Genomic DNA, 18,034 nt, shown 5'->3' on the forward strand with positions numbered 1-18,034 from the left:
CTTCTCTGTTCTTCCTCATTTTCTCCTCTGTTCTCCTTCCTTTTCTCCTTTGTTCTCGTCCTTGTGTTTATTGTAGCCCCTATTTATACTTCTGAGAAAAGGGAATTACCTCATAGTCAGAAGAGTACAATTAATCACAAAAGCAGATGAATTCTAAAATACAACAGGTTACATGCTTTAAATCTAAACATTTCTTATCTATGTATCCATTACGTAAGTTCATGGTGAGTTCAGAATGACAAAGATTGACAGGGTCTAAGGTTAACAGGGTCTGATACGTATAAGAGTGTACAACCTATCAGTTAGGACGGACCTGACTATACATTGTCCAGCTATCTCTTAGTTCATATGAGCTCAGGACAATAATTTTGTCTGTCTTTCATTCTAAGAAACAGAGTAAATTCAGACATCTCTAGGTAACTTCATTCCACATAGGTTCACATGAAGTTTAAACAAATTTGGCTATATTTATGGTCAAATACCAGAATTCATGGTGCCATCTGTGATGGAGGCTTATCTGAAGCCACAAATCTGCTGGTAGGCTATCCTAGTGAGGCATCTGGGGTCCACAAAGGTATTTATTGCAGCCATAAACTAACTTTAACTTTTAAAATTATTTGAGTCAAATCAGGAATTCCATAATCAGAGATTAATTCATCTGGAAAACAAAAAGTACATCTTCAATAAGATCCTATAGGAAGTTTGCTCAATCAGAGCTGGTCAGTACCCAGAAAATAACAATTCACACCAATGCCAGATGTATTTATTTTTGGTTTTTCAAGACAGGGTTTCTCTGTGTAATCTTGGCTATACTGGACTCGCTTTGTAGACCGGGCTGGCCATGAATATAGTCCTGGCTGTCCTGGACTCACTTTGTAGACCAAGCTGGCCCTAGACTCACAGTGATTCACCTGCCTCTACCTCCCTGGGTGCTGGTTTTAAAGGCATGCACCACCATGCTTGGCTCTAATGCCAGATTTCAGAGAGATGCAGCAGTGCACAATTGACAGGGTAGTCAGAGGTTGGAAGCAGTTCTGGGGTGCATCACAATACAGACCTTGCAAATATCGGATCACCTCCAGAGATCTCTCATGCCTCCTGGACTTTCCCAAATCAATGGCTCCTGACAGCATGTCAGAGGCTGGAAGCAGTTTTGGGGTACATCGTGGTATAAGGCCTTGCAAACACCAGATCACCTCCTAGACAGCCCACATGCCTAGTGAGCTCCCTGAACAGGGCGGCTCTTGGCACTCAGGGAGCTCGACACCCCTGATCAGCAGGAAGTGCTGTACCAGTGACGCTGCCCCCTCTCCAGCCCTGACCTGCTTGGTTGGTTAGTTGGTTGGGTTTTTTGTTGTTGTTGTTTTGTTTGTTTTTCCGTTTTTTTTTTTTTTGTTTTTTTGTTTTTTTTTTTTTTGAGACAGGGTTTCTCTATGTAGCCTTGGCTGTCCTGGACTCACCTTGTAGACCAGGCTGGCCTGGAACTCACAGAGATCCGCCTGCCTCTGCCTCCTGAGTGCTGGGATTAAAGGCGTGCGCCACCACGCCTGGCCCTAGTACCCTTCTCAGGCACCCTTCCGCCTCGCACCTACCTTATATACTATACCCTGCCAGTGTAGCCTCTCAGGATGCCCACTAATCTAGCTGAGCCAGCCTTACCCATGTAAGGGCATGCCATCCTCTTCAGTTTTATGTGTCTGGAGCTAAGGCAGAATTGTCATGGCAAGAGAGGAGCCCCAGCTCCCAAAGCCTTCACATCCACCAGAGGAGACAGACCAAACACTTTGCATACTACTTTATTTTGGGGGAGCATCTGGGGACCTTGGACAAGAGAGGGGGCTGGGTGAAGCGGAGGCAGGAGAGTGTTGTGGGGTGTGAATGGAGAGGAGAGGCCCCTGGTATGAGGGCGGGGCTGGGGGAAACCCCAGAAGGCAGTGGGGGGGTGGGGGGGCTCAGTGCATCATAACCCTTCTGTTTTTCGGGCTGTTGCAGAAATTCATGAAGCAGCATTGGTAGAATATCCAGAAACCGAACACGGGGGAGGCTTGGGTGTGCGAACAGTCAGACAGCTGCTCTCCGCTGCGGCAGTCGCTCACCATGACATCTGGACCGCTGCCTAGGGAGGGGTCACAGGCACAGAGCCCCCAAATCCACCCTGAGACCACGCAGGTATCATTAGCTCCCCCCACCCCAACCAAAAGAAAGCCACGGAGAGTTGGGTAGGGGTGGGCATGCCCAGGGAGCCTTTAGCAAGGGGCCTGTGAAGCTGTGCAGGGGAGGGCTGAAGGCTTTGGTGGGGTAACGGTTGTGGGGAGCCCTGCCTCAGCGCTTGTGGAAAAGGATGGGGAGACCAGCACCGTGGGGCAAGGAGGAGGAAGGTAAGGAGGTGTGTCGAAGGTTGGGCTGCGGAAAGGAAGTGGTTGTTTTCTACAGTAGAAAGAGGTAGACCAGGGAAGTGTGGCACAGGGGCAGAGTGCAGGCACAAGGCTCAGCTCCTAGCAACACCGCTAAGAGGTTCTGGGAAGATAGATGGCTCAGAGGCCAAGAGTTCTGACAGTTCTTGAAGAAGATGGAGAGAGCGTTGGGCTGCTGAGCCGCTGTCTCAAGACACCGGATAAAGTGTAAACAAGTGCCACCTTCAAGGACCGACACCTCTGCTCTGCTCTGCCCAGAGCGTGCATCCCTCCGTTCAGTCCACACTGAGTATTAATTTAATAAAGGTAGGGGGTTGGGCAGAAGAAGAGGGAGGGACAGAGGGACTGCAGTCAGTCATGCAGGCGGGAAATGAGGTCGAGGTGTGGGAGCTGGCACCTGGAGATGGGGAGAGAGCGCTTTGGCGAACCAAAGTCTGAGGCTGCTGTTCCAGAAGAGTCTGTAGCAGCAGAGATGCCATCGCTGAGGGAAGGCCAGTGCCTCTGCAGGGCCCAGGCCCTTCAAGGCCGGACATTGCAGGAAAGTGGGAGGCTGAGGAGGAAACGCAAGTGGGAGGGCAGAGAGTGCCGGAGTGTCTTAGGGCTGTGAGAACAAGACGAGGTGGACAGCGTGGGACCCTGGGAAGAGGCTGGGGTGGGGAGTGAGCTGGCCCGAGGTCGGGGAGGGAAGAGGCTTGGGGGGGGGGTGTGAGCTGGCCCGAGGTCGGGGAGGGAAGAAGCTGGGGGGGGGGTGTGAGCTGGCCCGAGGTCGGGGAGGGAAGAGGCTGGGGGTGTGTGAGCTGGCCCGAGGTCGGGGAGGGAAGAGGCTGGGGTGGGGAGTGAGCTGGCCCGAGGTCGGGGAGGGAAGAGGCTGGGGTGGGGAGTGAGCTGGCCCGAGGTCATGGAGGGAAGAGGCTGGGGGGGGGAGTGAGCTGGCCCGAGGTCGGGGAGGGGAGAGGCTGGGGGGGTGTGAGCTGGCCCGAGGTCGGGGAGGGAAGAGGCTGGGGGGGGGTGTGAGCTGGCCCGAGGTCGGGGAGGGAAGAGGCTGGGGGGGCGGTGTGAGCTGGCCCGAGGTCGGGGAGGGAAGAGGCTGGGGTGGGGAGTGAGCTGGTCCGAGGTCGGGGAGGGAAGAGGCTGGGGTGGGGAGTGAGCTGGCCCGAGGTCGGGGAGGGAAGAGGCTGGGGTGGGGAGTGAGCTGGCCCGAGGTCGGGGAGGGAAGAGGCTGGGGGGGGGTGTGAGCTGGCCCGAGGTCGGGGAGGGAAGAGGCTGGGGGGGGAGTGAGCTGGCCCGAGGTCGGGGAGGGAAGAGGCTGGGGGGGGGAGTGAGCTGGCCCGAGGTCGGGGAGGGAAGAGGCTGGGGGGGTGTGAGCTGGCCCGAGGTCGGGGAGGGAAGAGGCTGGGGGGGGTGTGAGCTGGCCCGAGGTCGGGGAGGGAAGAAGCTGGGGGGGGGTGTGAGCTGGCCCGAGGTCGGGGAGGGAAGAGGCTGGGGGGTGTGTGAGCTGGCCCGAGGTCGGGGAGGGAAGAGGCTGGGAGGTGTGTGAGCTGGCCCGAGGTCGGGGAGGGAAGAGGCTGGGGTGGGGAGTGAGCTGGCCCGAGGTCGGGGAGGGAAGAGGCTGGGGTGGGGAGTGAGCTGGCCCGAGGTCGGGGAGGGAAGAGGCTGGGGTGGGGAGTGAGCTGGCCCGAGGTCGGGGAGGGAAGAGGCTGGGGGGGGTGTGAGCTGGCCCGAGGTCGGGGAGGGAAGAGGCTGGGGGGGTGTGAGCTGGCCCGAGGTCGGGGAGGGAAGAGGCTGGGGGGGGGGGGGAGTGTGAGCTGGCCCGAGGTCGGGGAGGGAAGAGGCTGGGGGGGGGTGTGAGCTGGCCCGAGGTCGGGGAGGGTCCGCTTACTGTTCTTTATGTGCAGGGTGACGCAGCTGCTGCTGCCCAGAGGCGCGAGACAGATGTCAGACCCCAGAAGGCACCCCAACTCTTTGGTCTCCAGCAGACATCGATAGCAGCGCAGGTACTTTGGTAGTGGAGGTGGCAGAGGGGGTCCGTCGAGAAGAATGGTTCTCCCTGGAACACGGAATGCTGTGACTCTGAGGTCCGCCCCCCTGCCCCCTCCTGTGTCAGCCTTCCTGTTTCTGCTCTGTAACCATAAGTCTGTTTCTTGAAAGCCACCTGCCTTAACAGACATCATTAAAAGGCTCCGCCTTTGCCAGGTTTCATATTCTCCCTTTAAGCCTGTACTCAGGGGCGGATCTCTGAGTTTGAGGCTAGCCTGGTCTATACAGTATGAGGCCACAGCCAGGGATATGCAGTAGGAGATCCTATCTTTAAAAGTTAACAAGGCAATAAAACAAACAAACAAATCAGGCTTCCACTCTGTTACACCCTAAAGAAATGCATTCATTTAGCATACACTGAAGGGCTAGCCTGCACTTGAAGGGCTAGCTTGAACCCAGAGGTCCGTAAGTTTAATTTACATTTACAGGTGAAGCTGAGGCTGCCCATCTAACCCTGTTAGAGTAGTCTTTCCTCAGCTGGGCGTGGTGGCGCACGCCTTTAATCCCAGCACTCGGGAGGCAGAGGCAGGTGGATCTCTGTGAATTCGAGGCCAGCCTGGTCTACAAAGTGAATCCAGGACAGCCAAGGCTATACAGAGAAACCCTGTCTCTAAAAAAAAAAAAAAAAAAAAAAAAGAATAGTCTTTCCTCTATGACTTATTCAGTATCTCACCCCATCCAAGTGCTGGGACTAAAATCATGTGCCACCACGCCCAGAATCCTCGTTCTCTTTAAACAGTCCACGAACACACCCAGTGGATCTCACTATCAGCCTTACCTGGCCTTCAATCCTTCTTGCCTGCATGCTAAGACTGCCACTAGTGAATATGCTTGCTTCTTTTTCTTCTTCTTCTTCCTCCTCCTCCCCTCCTCTTCCTCCACCTTGTCTTCTTCTTCTTTTAACTTAGTTTTTTGAGTTTCCTCTCTGTAGCCCTGCTGTCCCGGAACTTGCTCTTTAGACCAGTCTGGCCTCAAACTCACAGCGATTCGCCTGTCTCTGCCTCCCGAGGGCTGGGATTAAAATCATGTGACACCATGGCCTGGTTTGGACATGCTTTCTTAATACGTAATGTTCAGAGGTGAAAACAAGAGTCCGTGAGAGATAAGGAGAGCCTGTGTCTCGTAGACAGATGACCTCAAATAACCCCATGCCGCACACCTCACTCTGCTGTCCAATCTCTGTGCAGGCTCCTGTTAATGCAGCCTACCGAAGGGCCCTGCCTGGTCTTCCCCGAACCGCATGCATAAACAGCTGCCTCTTCTCCTGGTCCTTGGTCCACGCCACATGTTAAGAGCCCAGGCCTAGCAGCAGATGGTTTAGTGTGTGCAGAGGCCTGGCCCCCAGCTGAGGGGGGCGTGTTGAATTCAGTGTCACTCAGCCTGGTGGACTCTGCTTCCCTCATCTGGCACAACTCCAGCCCTCTCTGTTTTGTTTTGTCCTTGGAGCTGGAGAGGATCCATTCAGGGTCTCCAGAACACTGTTGTTGACGCAGCAGCAAGGTTGCCCTCCCCAGGACTCTCCTTTGGGGCCCATTGCAGTCCCCACATATTCCCACCCACCCACCCACCCATGGTGTCATGCCTGCCGCTGGGGTCACCTGTGACCCTGCACAGAAGGACCTAGCCCCTCGGAGAGACCAGGATTTCTCCACCTCATTGGCCTGGTTCTCTTTGGAGCAGCAGTTCATAACCTGTGGGTCATGACCCCTTTGGAGGTCAAATGACCCTGTGTGTGTGTGTGTGTGTGTGTGTGTGTGTGTGTGTGTGTGTGTGTGTGTGAGAGAGAGAGACATACTAGATACCATGCATATCAGAAGTTCACATTATGATTCATAACTAGGAAAATTACATCTACAAAGTAGATGTTCTGTTTGGGGGGGTCAGCACACCGTGAGGGAGCTTGGTTAAAGGGTCGCACGCAGCGTCAGGAAGGTTGAGCACCAAGGCTCTGGAGCCACTTACCAAGGGTGGAGTCCATCAGGAACAATGTCATTAGGAAGAGGGTGACACCCAGGGCTTGGGTGCCACTGTGGAGACTCAGGGGCCTCGGAGACCAGCGGGGTGCAGGGCCTGCCATGTAAAGCATGACTCCCCTCCGGCCTCCAGCCTGGCCTTATATTGTGGGGAGAGAGGCTGGCCAAGAGGAGAGACATGGGCAGCACTCCCAGGTGGAAAAAACCACCAGAACTTAGCCAGTTCAGAGTGTCCTCAGCCCACACCCTCGCTGGGCCCTAATGGCCTGGCGTGGGGGAGGGGCTCAGAAGGTGCTGTCCCTTCTGTCTGTTCCCTTTCCTGATGTTCTCATAAACACCAGACAAAAGCAACTTAGGGGAGGGACATTTCTGTATTTTATTTCTATATATTTGTTTTATTGTTTTCCTCCTCATTATTATTATTTTTGTTTTTCAAGGCAGGGTTTCTCTGCATAGTCCTGACTGTCCTGGACTTGCTCTGTAGACCAGGCTGGCCTGAAACTCACAGTGATCCTCCTTCCTCTGCCTCCTGAGTGCTGGGATTAAAGGGGTGAGCCACCAAGTCCAGCAAAGGGTTTATTTTAGCCTATTATTCCTGGCTAACCGTGGCACGGACGTCAGAGTGACAGGAAATTTAGAGAATTGGCAATATTGCAACCACAGTCAGGAGCACAGGACGACGAAGGAATGCGTGTAAGGTGGTATACGGTCACTTCCTCCACCCCGCCACAGGATTGGTGTGCTTGTATGTGTGTGTCTAAATGTATGTAGCACATGTGTAGGTTGGTGGCCTTGAGAGCCAGAGGAGGTGGTCGTATCTATTAGAGCAGGAGTTTTCCACCATCCTGGAGACTGAGAAAGTACTCAGACTGTGAGAAAGGATGGGGAGGGCAGAGTGACAGGGACTGGAGGGGTGGTGGGGAGTGCAGAATGTGGACCTCAGCAGTGGTGGGCAGGGCAGAGTGTGGACCTGAGCAGTGGTGGGGAGGGCAGAGTGTGGACCTGAGCAGTGGTGGGGAGGGCAGAGTGAGGACCTCAGCGGCAGTGGAGAGGGCAGAGCATGGCCCTGAGCAGTGGTGGGGAGGGCAGAGTGTGGACCTGAGCAGTGGTGGGGAGGACAGAGTATGGATCTGAGCGGCGGTGGAAAGGACAGAGTGTGGATCTGAGCGGCGGTGGGGAGGACAGGGTGTGGACCAGAGTGGCGGTGGGGAGGGCAGAGTGTGGACCTAAGTGGCAGTGGGGAGGGCAGAATGTGGACATGAGCGGTGGTATGGAGGGGAGCGTGTGGACCTGCGAAGTGGTGGGGAGGACAGAGTGAACCTGAGCAGTGCAGTATAGGACAGAGTGTGGACCTTAGCAGTGGTGCGGAGGGCAGAGTGTGGACCTGAGCAGTGGTGGGGAGGGCAGCGTGTGGACCTGAGCAGTGGTGGGGAGTGCAGAATGTGGACCTCAGCAGTGGTGGGGAGGGCAGAGTGTGGACTTGAGCAGTGGTGGGGCGGGCAGCGTGTGGATCTGAGCAGTGGTGGGGAGGGCAGAGTGTGGACCTGAGCAGTGGTGGGAGGGCAGCGTGTGGACCTGAGCGGTGGTGGGGAGGGCAGAGTGAGGACCTGAGCAGTGGTGGGGAGGGCAGAGTGTGGACCTGAGTGGCGGTGGGGAGGGCAGAGTGTGGACCTGAGTGGGGGTGGGGAGGACAGAGTGGACCTGAGCAGTGGTAGGGAGGGCAGCGTGTGGACCTGAGCAGTGGTGGCGAGGGCAGAGTGTGGACCTGAGCAGTGGTGGGGAGGGCAGAGTGTGGACCTGAGTAGGGGTGGGGAGGACAGAGTGGACCTGAGCAGTGGTGGGGAGGGCAGAGTGGACCTGAGCAGTGGTGGGGAGGGCAGAGTATGGACCTGAGGAGCGGTAGGGAGGGGAGAGTGTGGACCTGAGCAGTGGTGGGCAGGGCAGAGTGTGGACTTGATTGGAGGTGGGGAGGGCAGAGTGGGGAGCTGAGCGGTGGTGAGGAGGGCAGAGTGTGGACCTGAGCGGCGGTGGGGAGGGCAGAGTATGGACATCAGAGGCAGTGGAGAGGGCAGAGCATGGCCCTGAGCAGTGGTGGGGAGGGCAGAGTGTGGACCTGAGCAGTGGTGGGGAGGGCAGAGTGTGGACCTGAGTGGGGGTGGGGAGGACAGAGTGGACCTGAAAAGTGGTGGGGAGGGCAGAGTGGACCTGAGCAGTGGTGGGTAGGGCAGAGTATGGACCTGAGGGGCGGTAGGGAGGGGAGAGTGTGGACCTGAGAGGGGGTGGGGAGGACAGAGTGTGGACCTGAGCGGTGGTGGGGAGGACAGAGTGTGGACCTGAGCGGGGGTGGGGAGGACAGACTGTGGACCTGAGCGGTAGTGGGGAGGACAGAGTGTGGACCTGAGCGGCGGTGGGGAGGGCAGAGTGTGGACCTGAGCAGGGGTGGGGAGGACAGACTGTGGACCTGAGCGGCAGTAGGGAGGACAGAGTGTGGATCTGAGTGGCGGTGGGGAGGGCAGAATGTGGACATGAGCGGTGGTATGGAGGGGAGTGTGTGGACCTGCGCAGGGGTGGGGAGGACAGAGTGAACCTGAGCAGTGCAGGAAAGGACAGAGTGCAGACCTTAGCAGTGGTGGGGAGGGCAGAGTGTGGACTTGAGCAGTGGTGGGACAAGCAGTGTGTGAATCTGAGCAGTGGTGGGGAGGGCAGAGTGTGGACCTGAGCAGTGGTGGGAGGGCAGTGTGTGGACCTGAGCGGTGGTGGGGAGGGCAAAGTGAGGACCTCAGCGGCGGTGGGGAGGGCAGAGCATGGCCCTGAGCAGTGGTGGGGAGGGTAGAGAGGACCTGAGCAGTGGTGGGGAGGACAGAGTGGACGTGAGCAGTGGTGGGGAGGACAGAGAGGACCTGAGCAGTGGTGGGGACGGCAGCATGTGGACGTGAGCAGTGGTGAGGAGGGGAGAGGGAAACTGAGCAGTGGTGGGGAGGACAGAATGGACCTGAGGAGTGGTAGGGAGGACAGAGTAGACCTGAGCAGTGGTGGGGACGGCAGCGTGTAGACGTGAGCAGTGGTGGGGAGGGCAGCGTTGGAGCTGAGCAATGTTGGGGAGGACAGAGTGGACCGGAGCAGTGGTAGAGAGGACAGAGTGGACCTGAGCAGTGGTAGAGAGGACAGAGTGGACTTGAGCAGATATGGGGAGGGCAGAGTGTGGACCTGAGCAGTGGTAGGGAGGGCAGAATTGGACTTTAGCAGTGGTGGGGAGGACAGAATTGGACTTTAGCAGTGGTGGGGAGGACAGAGTGGACCTGAGGAGTGGTGGGGAGGAAAGAGTGGACCTGAGAGGTGATGGGAGTGCAGAGTGGGGACCTAAGCACTGGTGGGGAGGACAGAGTGGACTTGAGCAGTGATGTGGTTGACAGAGTTGACCTGAGCAATCTGACGAGGACAGAGTGCACCTGAGCAGTGGTGAAGAGGGCAGAGTGGACCTGAGCACTGGTGGGGAGGACAGAATGGACATGAGCAGTGATGGGGAGGACAGAGTGGACCTGAGCAGTGGTGGGAAGGAAGGAGTGGACCTTAGCAAAGGATGGGAGGACAGAGTATGGATCTGTGCAGTGGTGGGGAGGGCCGAGTGGACTTGAGCAGTGATGTGGAGGGCAGAGTATGGACCTGATCGGTGGTGGGGAGGGCAGAGTGTGGACCTGAGCAGTGGTGGGGAGGGCAGAGTATGGACCTGATCGGTGGTGGGGAGGGCAGAGTGTGAACCAGTGCGGCGGTGGGGAGGGCAGAGTGTGGACCTGCGCGGCAGTGGGGAGGGCAGAGTGTGGGACTGAGTGGCGGTGTGGAGGGCAGGGTGTGGACCTGAGCAGTAGTAGGGAGGACAGACTGGACCTGAGCACTGGTGGGAGGGCAGAGTGGACCTGAGCACTGGTGGGAGGGGCAGCGTTTGGACCTGCGCAGTGGTGAGGAGTACAGAGTGAACCTGAGCAGTGCAGCAAAGGACAGAGTGTGGACCTTAGCAGTGGTGAGGAAGGCAGAGTGTGGACCTGAGCAGTTGTAGGGAGGGCAGAGTGTAGACCTGAGCAGTGGTGGGGAGGGCAGCATGTGGACCTGAGCTGCAGTGGGAGGGCAGCATGTGGACTTGAGCGGTGGTGGGGAGGGCAGAGTGAGGCCCTCAGCGGCAGTGGGGAGGGCAGAGCATGGCCCTGGGCAGTGGTGGGAAGGACAGTGTGGCCCTGAGCAGTGGTGGGGAGGGCACAGTGAGGACCTGAGCAGTGATGGTGAGGTCAGAGTGTGGATCTGAGCAGTGGTAGGGAGGACTGAGTGGACCTGAGCAGTGGTAGGGAGGGCACAGTGTGGACCTGAGCGGCTGTGGGGAGGGTAGAGTTTGGACCTGAGTGCGAGTGGGGAGGACAGACTGTGGACCTGAGCGGCAGTGGGGAGCACAGAGTGTGGACCTGAGCGGCAGTGGGGAGGGGAGAGTATGGACCTGAGCGGCAGTGGAGAGGACAGAGTGTGTTCATGAGCGGCGTTGGGGAAGGCAGAGTGTGGACCTGAGCTGCGGTGGGTAGGGCAGAGTGTGGACCTGAGTGGCGTTGCGGAGGGCAGCGTGTGGACATGAGCGGTGGTGGAGAGGACAGAGTGTCGACCTGAGAGGCGGTGGGGAGGGCAGAGTGTGGACCTGAGCGGTGGTGGGGAGGGCAGATGTGGACCTGAGCGGTGGTGGGGAGGGCAGATGTGGACCTGAGTGGTGGTGGGGAGGGTAGAATGGATCTGAGCAGTGGTGGGGAAGACAGAGTGCACCTGAGCAGTGGTGGAATTGACAGAGTGGACGTGTGCAGTAGTGGGGAGGGCAGAGAGGACTTGAGCAGTGGTGGGGAGGACAGAGTGGACCTGAGCAGTGGTGGAAAGGACAGAGTGGACGTGAGCAGTGCTGGGGAGACCAGAGTGGACATGAGCAGTGCTGGGGAGGGCAGCGTGTGGACCTGAGCAGTGGTGGGGAGGGCAGCGTTGGAGCTGAGCAGTGGTGGGGAGGACAGAGTGGACCTGAGCAGTGGTAGAGAGGAAAGAGAGGACCTGAGCAGATATGGGGAGGGCAGGGTGTGGACCTGAGCAGTGGTAGGGAGGACAGAGTGGACCTGAGCAGTGTTGGGGAGGGCAGAGTGGGAACCTAAGCACGACTGGGGAGGACACAGTGGACCTGAGCATTACTGACGAGGTCAGAGTGGACCTGAGCAGTGCTGGGGAAAACAGAGTGGACCTGAGCAGTGGTAGGCAGGGCAGAGTGTGGACCTGAGCCGTGCTGAGGAGGACAGAGTGGACATGAGCAGTGCTTGGGAGGGCAGCATGTGGACCTGAGCAGTGGTGGGGAGGGGAGAGGGAAACTGAGCAGTGGTGGGGAGGACAGAGTGGACCTGAGAAGTGGTGGGGAGGGCAGAGTGGACCTGAGCAATGTTGGGGAAGGCAACGTGTTCACCTGAGCATTGGTGGGGATGACAGAGTGGACCTGAGCAGTGATGAGGTCAGAGTGGGGACTTAAGGACTGGTGGGAGGACAGAGTGGGGGATGAGAGTGGACCTGAGCAGTGCTGGGGAAGGACAGAGTGGACCTGAGCAGTGCTAGGGAGGACAGAGTGGACCTACGCAGTGGTGGGGAGGACAGAGTGAACCTGAGCGGTGCAGGAAAGGACAGAGTGTGGACCTTAGCAGTGGTGGGGAGGGCAGAGTATGGAACTGAGCAGTGGTGGGGAGGGTAGAGTGTGGAACTGAGCAGTGGTGGGGAGGACAGTATGGACCTGAGCAGTGGTGGGGAGGACGCAGTGTGGACTTGAACAGTGGTGGGGAGGGCAGAGTGTGGACCTGAGCGGCGGTGCGGAGGGCAGAGTGTGGACCTGAGCGGCGGTGGGGAGGGCAGAGTGTGGACCTGAGTGGCGGTGGGGAGGGCAGAGTGTGGACCTGAGTGGCAGTTGGGAGCACAATGTGTGGACCTGAGCAGTGGTGGGGAGGGCAGAGTGTGGACCAGAACAGTGGTGGGGAGGGCAGATTGGACCTGAGTAGTAGTGGGGAGAACAGAGTGTGGACCTGAGCAGCTGTGGGGAGCACAACGTGTGGACCTTAGGAGTGGTGGGGAGGGCAGAGTGTAAACCAGAGCAGTGGTGGGGAGGACAGAGTGTGGACCTGAGAAGTGTTGAGGAGGGTAGAGTGTGGATCTCATCCGTGGTGGGAAGGGTAGACCTTAACAGTGGTGAGAACGGCAGAGTGGACTTGAACAGTGGAGGGGAGGGTCGAGTGGACCTCAGCTGTAGTGGGAAGGACAGAGTGGACCTGAGCAGTGGTGGAAAAGACAGAGTGGACCTGAGCAATGCTGGGGAGGACAGAGAGGACCTGAGCAGTGCTGGGGAGGACAGAGTGGACCTTAGCAGTTCTAGGAAGGACAGAGTGGACCTGAGCAGTGGTGGGGAGTGCAGTGTGTGGACCTGAGCAGTGGTAGGGAGGGCAGTGTGTGGACCTGAGCAGTGGTTGGGAGGGCAGAGTGTGGACCTGAGCAGTGGTAGGGAGGGCAGAGTGTGGACCTGAGCAGTGGTGGGGAGGACAATGTGGACCTGAGCAGTGGTGGAAAGGACAGAGTGGAGGTGAGCAGTGGTGGGGAGGACAGACAGGGCTTGAGCAGTGCTGGGGAGGACAGAGTGACCCTGAGCAGTGCTGTGGAGAACAGAGTGGACCTGAGCAGTGGTGGGGAGGGGAGAGGGAAACTGAGCAGTGGTGGGGAGGGCAGGGTGTAGTCCTGAGCAGTGGTGTGAAGGTCAGGGTGGACCTGAGCAGTGCTGGGGAGGACAGAGAGGACCTGAGCAGTCATGGTGAGGGCAGAGTGGACCTCAGCAGTGGTAGGGAGGGAAGAGTGGACATGAGCAGTGGTGGGGAGGACAGAGTGGACCTGTGCAGTGGTGGGGAGGGCAGAGTGTGGACCTGAGCAGTGCTTGGAAGGGCAGCGTGTGGACCTGAGCAGTGGTGGGGAGTGCAGCATGGGGACCTGAGCAGTGGTTGGGAGGGCAGTGTGTGGACCTGAGCAGTGGTTGGGAGGACAGAGTGTGGACCTGAGCAGTGGTGGGGAGGGCAGAGTGTGGACCTGAGCAGTGGTGGGGAGGACAGAGTGGACCTGAGCAGTGGTGGAAAGGACAGAGTGGACGTGAGCAGTGGGGGGAGGACAGAGAGGACTTGAGCAGTACTGGGGAGGACAGAGTGGACCTGAGCAGTGGTGGGGAGGGCAGAGTGTGGACCTGAGTAGTGGAGGAGAGGGCAGTGTGTGTGGATCTGAGTAGTGGTGGGGAGGGCAGCGTGTGGATCTGAGAGTGGTGGTGAGGACAGAGTGTGGACCTGAGCCGTGGTGGGGAGGACAGAGTGAAACTGAGCTGTGGTGGGGAGGACAGAGTTGACCTGAGCAGTCGTGGGGAGGACAGAGTGGACCTGAGCAGTGTGGGGGAGGACAGAGTGGACCTGAGCAGTGATGGGCTGGGCAATGTGTGCACCTCAGCAGTGGTGGAGAGAGAAGAGTGTGGACCTTAGTAATGGTGGGGAGGGCAGAGTGTGGACTTGAGCGGTGGTGGGAAGGGGAGCGTGTGGACCTGAGCAGTGGTTGGAAGGGGAGCGTGTGGACCTGAGCAGTTGTGGGGAGTGCAGCATGTGGACCTTAGCAGTGGTGGGGAGGGTAGAGAGGACCTGAGCAGTGCTGGGGAGAACAAAGTGGACATGAGCAGTGCTGGGGAGGGCAGCCTGTGGACCCGAGCAGTGCTGGGGAGGACTAAGTGAACCTGAGCAGTGCTAGGGAGGACAGAGTGGACCGGAGCCGTGCTTGGCAAAAAAGAGTGGACCTGAGCAGTTGTGGGGAGGGCAGAGTGTGGACCTGCGCAGTTGTGGGGAGGACAGAGTGAACCTGAGCAGTGCAGGAAAGGACAGAGTGTGGACCTTAGCAGTGGTGGGGAGGGCAGAGTGTGGACCTGAGCAGTGGTGGGGAGGGCAGAGTATGGACCTGAGTGGCAGTGGGAGATGTGGACCTGAGTGGGGGTGGGGAGGACAGACTGTGGACCTGAGCGGCGGTGGGGAGGACAGGGTGTGGACCTGAGCGGCGTTGGGGAGGACAGGGTGTGGACCTGAGCGGCGTTGGGGAGGGCAGAGTGTGGACATGAGCGGTTGTGGGGAGGACAGAGTGTGGACCTGAGAGGTGGTGGGGAGGGCAGAGTGTGGACATGAGCAGTGGTGGGGAGGGCAGTGTGTGGACCTGAGCAGTGGTGGGGAAAACAGAGTGCACCTGAGCAGTGGTAAAAAGGACAGAGTGGAGTTCAGCAGTGGTGGGGAGGGCAGAGAGGACCTGAGCAGTGCTGTGGAGAATAGAGTGGACATAAGCAGTGCTGGGGAGGGCAGCATGTGGACCTGAGCAGTGATGGGGAGGACAGAGTAGACCTGAGCCATGCTGGGAAAAACAGAGTAGAACGGATCAGTGCTGGGGAGGACCGAGTGGACCTGAGGAGTGGTGGGGAGGGCAGAGTGTGGATCTGCGCAGCGGTAGGGAGGGCAGACTGTGGACCTGAGTGGCGGTGGGGCGGGCAGGGTGTGGACCTGAACAGTGGTGAGGATAGAGTGGACCTGAGCACTGGTGGGAGGGCAGAGTGGGACCTGAGTACTGGTGGGTATGGCAGAGTGTGGACCTGAGCAGTGGTGGGGAGGACAGAGTGGACCTGAGCAGTGGTGGAAAGGACAGAGTGGATGTGAGCAGTGGTGGGGCGGACAGAGAGGACCTGAGCAGTGCTTGGGAGAATAGAGTGGACATGAGCAATGCTGGAGAGGACAGCATGTGGACCTTAGCAGTGGTGGCGAGTGCAGTGTTGGACCTGAGCAGTGCTAGGGCGGACAGAGTGGGCCTGAGCAGTGGTAGAGAGGAAAGAGTGGACCTGAGAAGTGATGGGGAGGGCAGAGTGCGGACCTAAGCACTGGTGGGGAGGACAGAGTGGACCTGAGTAGTGCTGACAAGGAGAGAGGGGACCTGATCAGTGCTGGGGAGGACAGAGTGGACCTGAGCAGCGATGGGGATGACAGAGTGGACCTGAGCAGTGCTGACGAGGACAGAGTGGACCTGGGTAGTGCTGGGGAGGACAGAGTGGACCTGAGCAGTGCTGGGGAGGAAAGAGAGGACTGGAGCAGTGCTGGGGAGGCCGAAGTGTGGACCTGAGCATTTGTGGGGAGGGCAGAGTGTGGACCTGAGCGGCGGTGTGGATGGCAGGGTGTGGACCTAAGCAGTGGTGTGGAGGACAGAGAGGACCTGAGCACTGGTGGGAGGGCAGAGTGGGATCTGAGCGCTGGTGGGAGGGCAGAGTGGACTGGAGCAGAGGTGGGGAGGGCAGAGTGGACCTGAGCAAATGAGGGGAGGACAGAGTGTCGACCTGAGCAGTGGTGGGGGTGCAGAGTGGACCTGAGCAGTGGTGGAAGGGCAGAGTGGGACCTGAGCATTGGTGGGAGGTCAGAGTGGACCTGAGCAGTGGTGGGGAGGACAGAGTGGACCTGAGCAGTGCTGGGAACAACAGAGTGGACCTGAGCAGTGCTGGGAAGGGCAGCATGTGGACCTGAGCAGTGGTGGGGAGTGTAGCATGTGGACCTGAGCAGTGGTAGGCAGGGCAGAGTGTGGACCTGGGCAGGGGTGGGGAGGACAGAGAGGACCTGAGCACTGGTGGGAGGCAGAGTGGACTGGAGCAGGAGTGGGGAGGGCAGAGAGGACCTGAACAGTGCTGGGGAGGACACAGGGGACCTGAGCAGTGCTGTGGAGGACAGAGTGGACCTGAGCAGTGCTGGGAAGGACAGAGTGGACCTGAGCAGTTGTGGGTAGGGCAGAGTGTGGACCCGAGCAGCGGTGGGGAGTGCAGGGTGTGGACCTGAGCAGTGGTGGGAGGACAGGGTGGACCTGAACAGTGGTAGGGTGGACAGAGGGGACCTGAGCAGTGTAGGGAAGGGCAGCATGGTGGACCTGAGCAGTGATAAAGAGGGCGGAGTGTGGACCTGAGCAGTGGTTGGGAGGACAGAGTGTGGACCTGAGCAGTGGTGGGGAGGGCAGAGTGTGGACCTGAGCAGTGGTGGAGAGGACAGAGTGGACCTGAGCACTGGTGGGAGGGCAGAGTGGACCTGAGCAGTGATGGGGAGGACCAATTGGACCTGAGCAAAGGAGGGGAGGACAGAGTGTGAATCTGTGCAGTAGTGGGGAGGGCAGAGTGGACCTGAGCAGTGGTGGGGAGGGCAGAGTATGGACCTAAGCGGTGGTGGGGAGGGCAGAGTGTGGACCTGAGCGGCAGTTGGGAGCGCAATGTGTGGACCTGAGCAGTGGTGAGGAGGGCAGAGTGTGGACCAGAGCAGTGGTGGGGAGGGCCGAGTGGACCTGAGCAGTGGTGGGGAGGACAGAGTGTGGACCTGAGCATCGGTGGGGAGCACAGCGTGTGGACCTTAGGAGTGGTGGGGAGGGCAGATCTTAACAGTGCTGAGGATGGCAGAGTGGACCTGAGCAGTGGAGGGGAGTGCAGCGTGTGGACCTGAGCAGTGGTGGGAAGGGCAGCATTTGGACCTGAGCAGTGGTGGGGAGGCCGAAGTGTGGACCTGAGCAGTGGTGGTGAGGACAAAGTGAACCTGAGCAGTGCTGGGGAGGACAGAGTGGACCCGAGCAGTGCTGGGGACGACAGAATGGACCCGAGCAGTGGTGGGGAGGGCAGAGTGAGGACCTGAGCGGCGGTGGGGAGGGCAGGCTGTGGACCGGAATAGTGTTGGGGAGGGTAGAGTACACCTGAGCAGTGGTGGAGAGGACAGAGTGGACCTGAACACTGGTGGGAGGGCAGAGTGGACCTGAGCAGTGCTGGGGAGGACAAATTGGACCTGAGCAAAGGAGGGGAGGACAGAGTGTGGATCTGTGCAGTGGTGGGGAGGGCAGAGTGGACCTGAGCAGTGGTGGGGAGGGCAGAGTGGACCCTAGCAGTGGTGGGGAGGACAGAGTGTGTGGACCTGAGAAGTGATGAGGAGGGCAGAGGGCAGAGTGTGGACCTGAGCAGTGGTGGGAAGGGCAGCATTTGGACCTGAGCAGTGGTGGTGGTGGGGAGGGTCGAGTGGACCTCAGCTGTAGTGGGAAGGACAGAGTGGACCTGAGCAGTGGTGGAAAAGACAGAGTGGACGTGAGCAGTGGTGGGGAGGACAGAGTGGACCTGAGCAGTGCTGGGGAGGATAGAGAGGACCTGAGCAGTGCTGGGGAGGACAGAGTGGACCTTAGCAGTTCTAGGAAGGACAGAGTGGACCTGAGCAGTGGTGGAGAGGGCAGCGTGTGGACCTGAGCAGTGGTGGGGAGAACAGAGTGTGGACCTGAGCAGTGGTGGGCAGGGCAGCGTGAGGACCTAAACGGTGGTGGGGAGTGCAGTGTGTGGACCTGAGCAGTGGTTGGGAGGTCAGAGTGTGGACCTGAGCAGTGGTGGCAAGGGCAGAGTGTAGACCTCAGCGGTGGTGTGGAGGGCAGAATGTGGACCTGATTGGCGGTGGGGAAGGCAGAGTGTGGACCTGAGGTGTGGTAGGGAGGGGAGAGTGTGGACCTGAGCGGGGG

The 18,034-nt window shown here is 58.8% G+C and overlaps 1 protein-coding gene across 1 annotated transcript; it reads right to left on the minus strand.

Moving 5' to 3' along the window:
- Positions 1-1,950: 1,950 nt before the first annotated feature.
- Ly6g5c (lymphocyte antigen 6 family member G5C) lies at positions 1,951-6,542 on the minus strand. The gene is made up of 3 exons (XM_051152634.1): positions 6,414-6,542; positions 4,294-4,461; positions 1,951-2,116 (listed from the first exon to the last, which is right to left on the minus strand). The coding sequence occupies exons 1-3, from the start codon at positions 6,535-6,537 to the stop codon at positions 1,953-1,955; spliced, it is 456 nt and encodes a 151-aa protein (XP_051008591.1). The 5' UTR covers positions 6,538-6,542; the 3' UTR covers positions 1,951-1,952.
- Positions 6,543-18,034: the final 11,492 nt, after the last annotated feature.

Source organism: Acomys russatus, chromosome 11, assembly GCF_903995435.1.
Source record: "Acomys russatus chromosome 11, mAcoRus1.1, whole genome shotgun sequence".
NCBI lineage: Eukaryota > Metazoa > Chordata > Mammalia > Rodentia > Muridae > Acomys > Acomys russatus.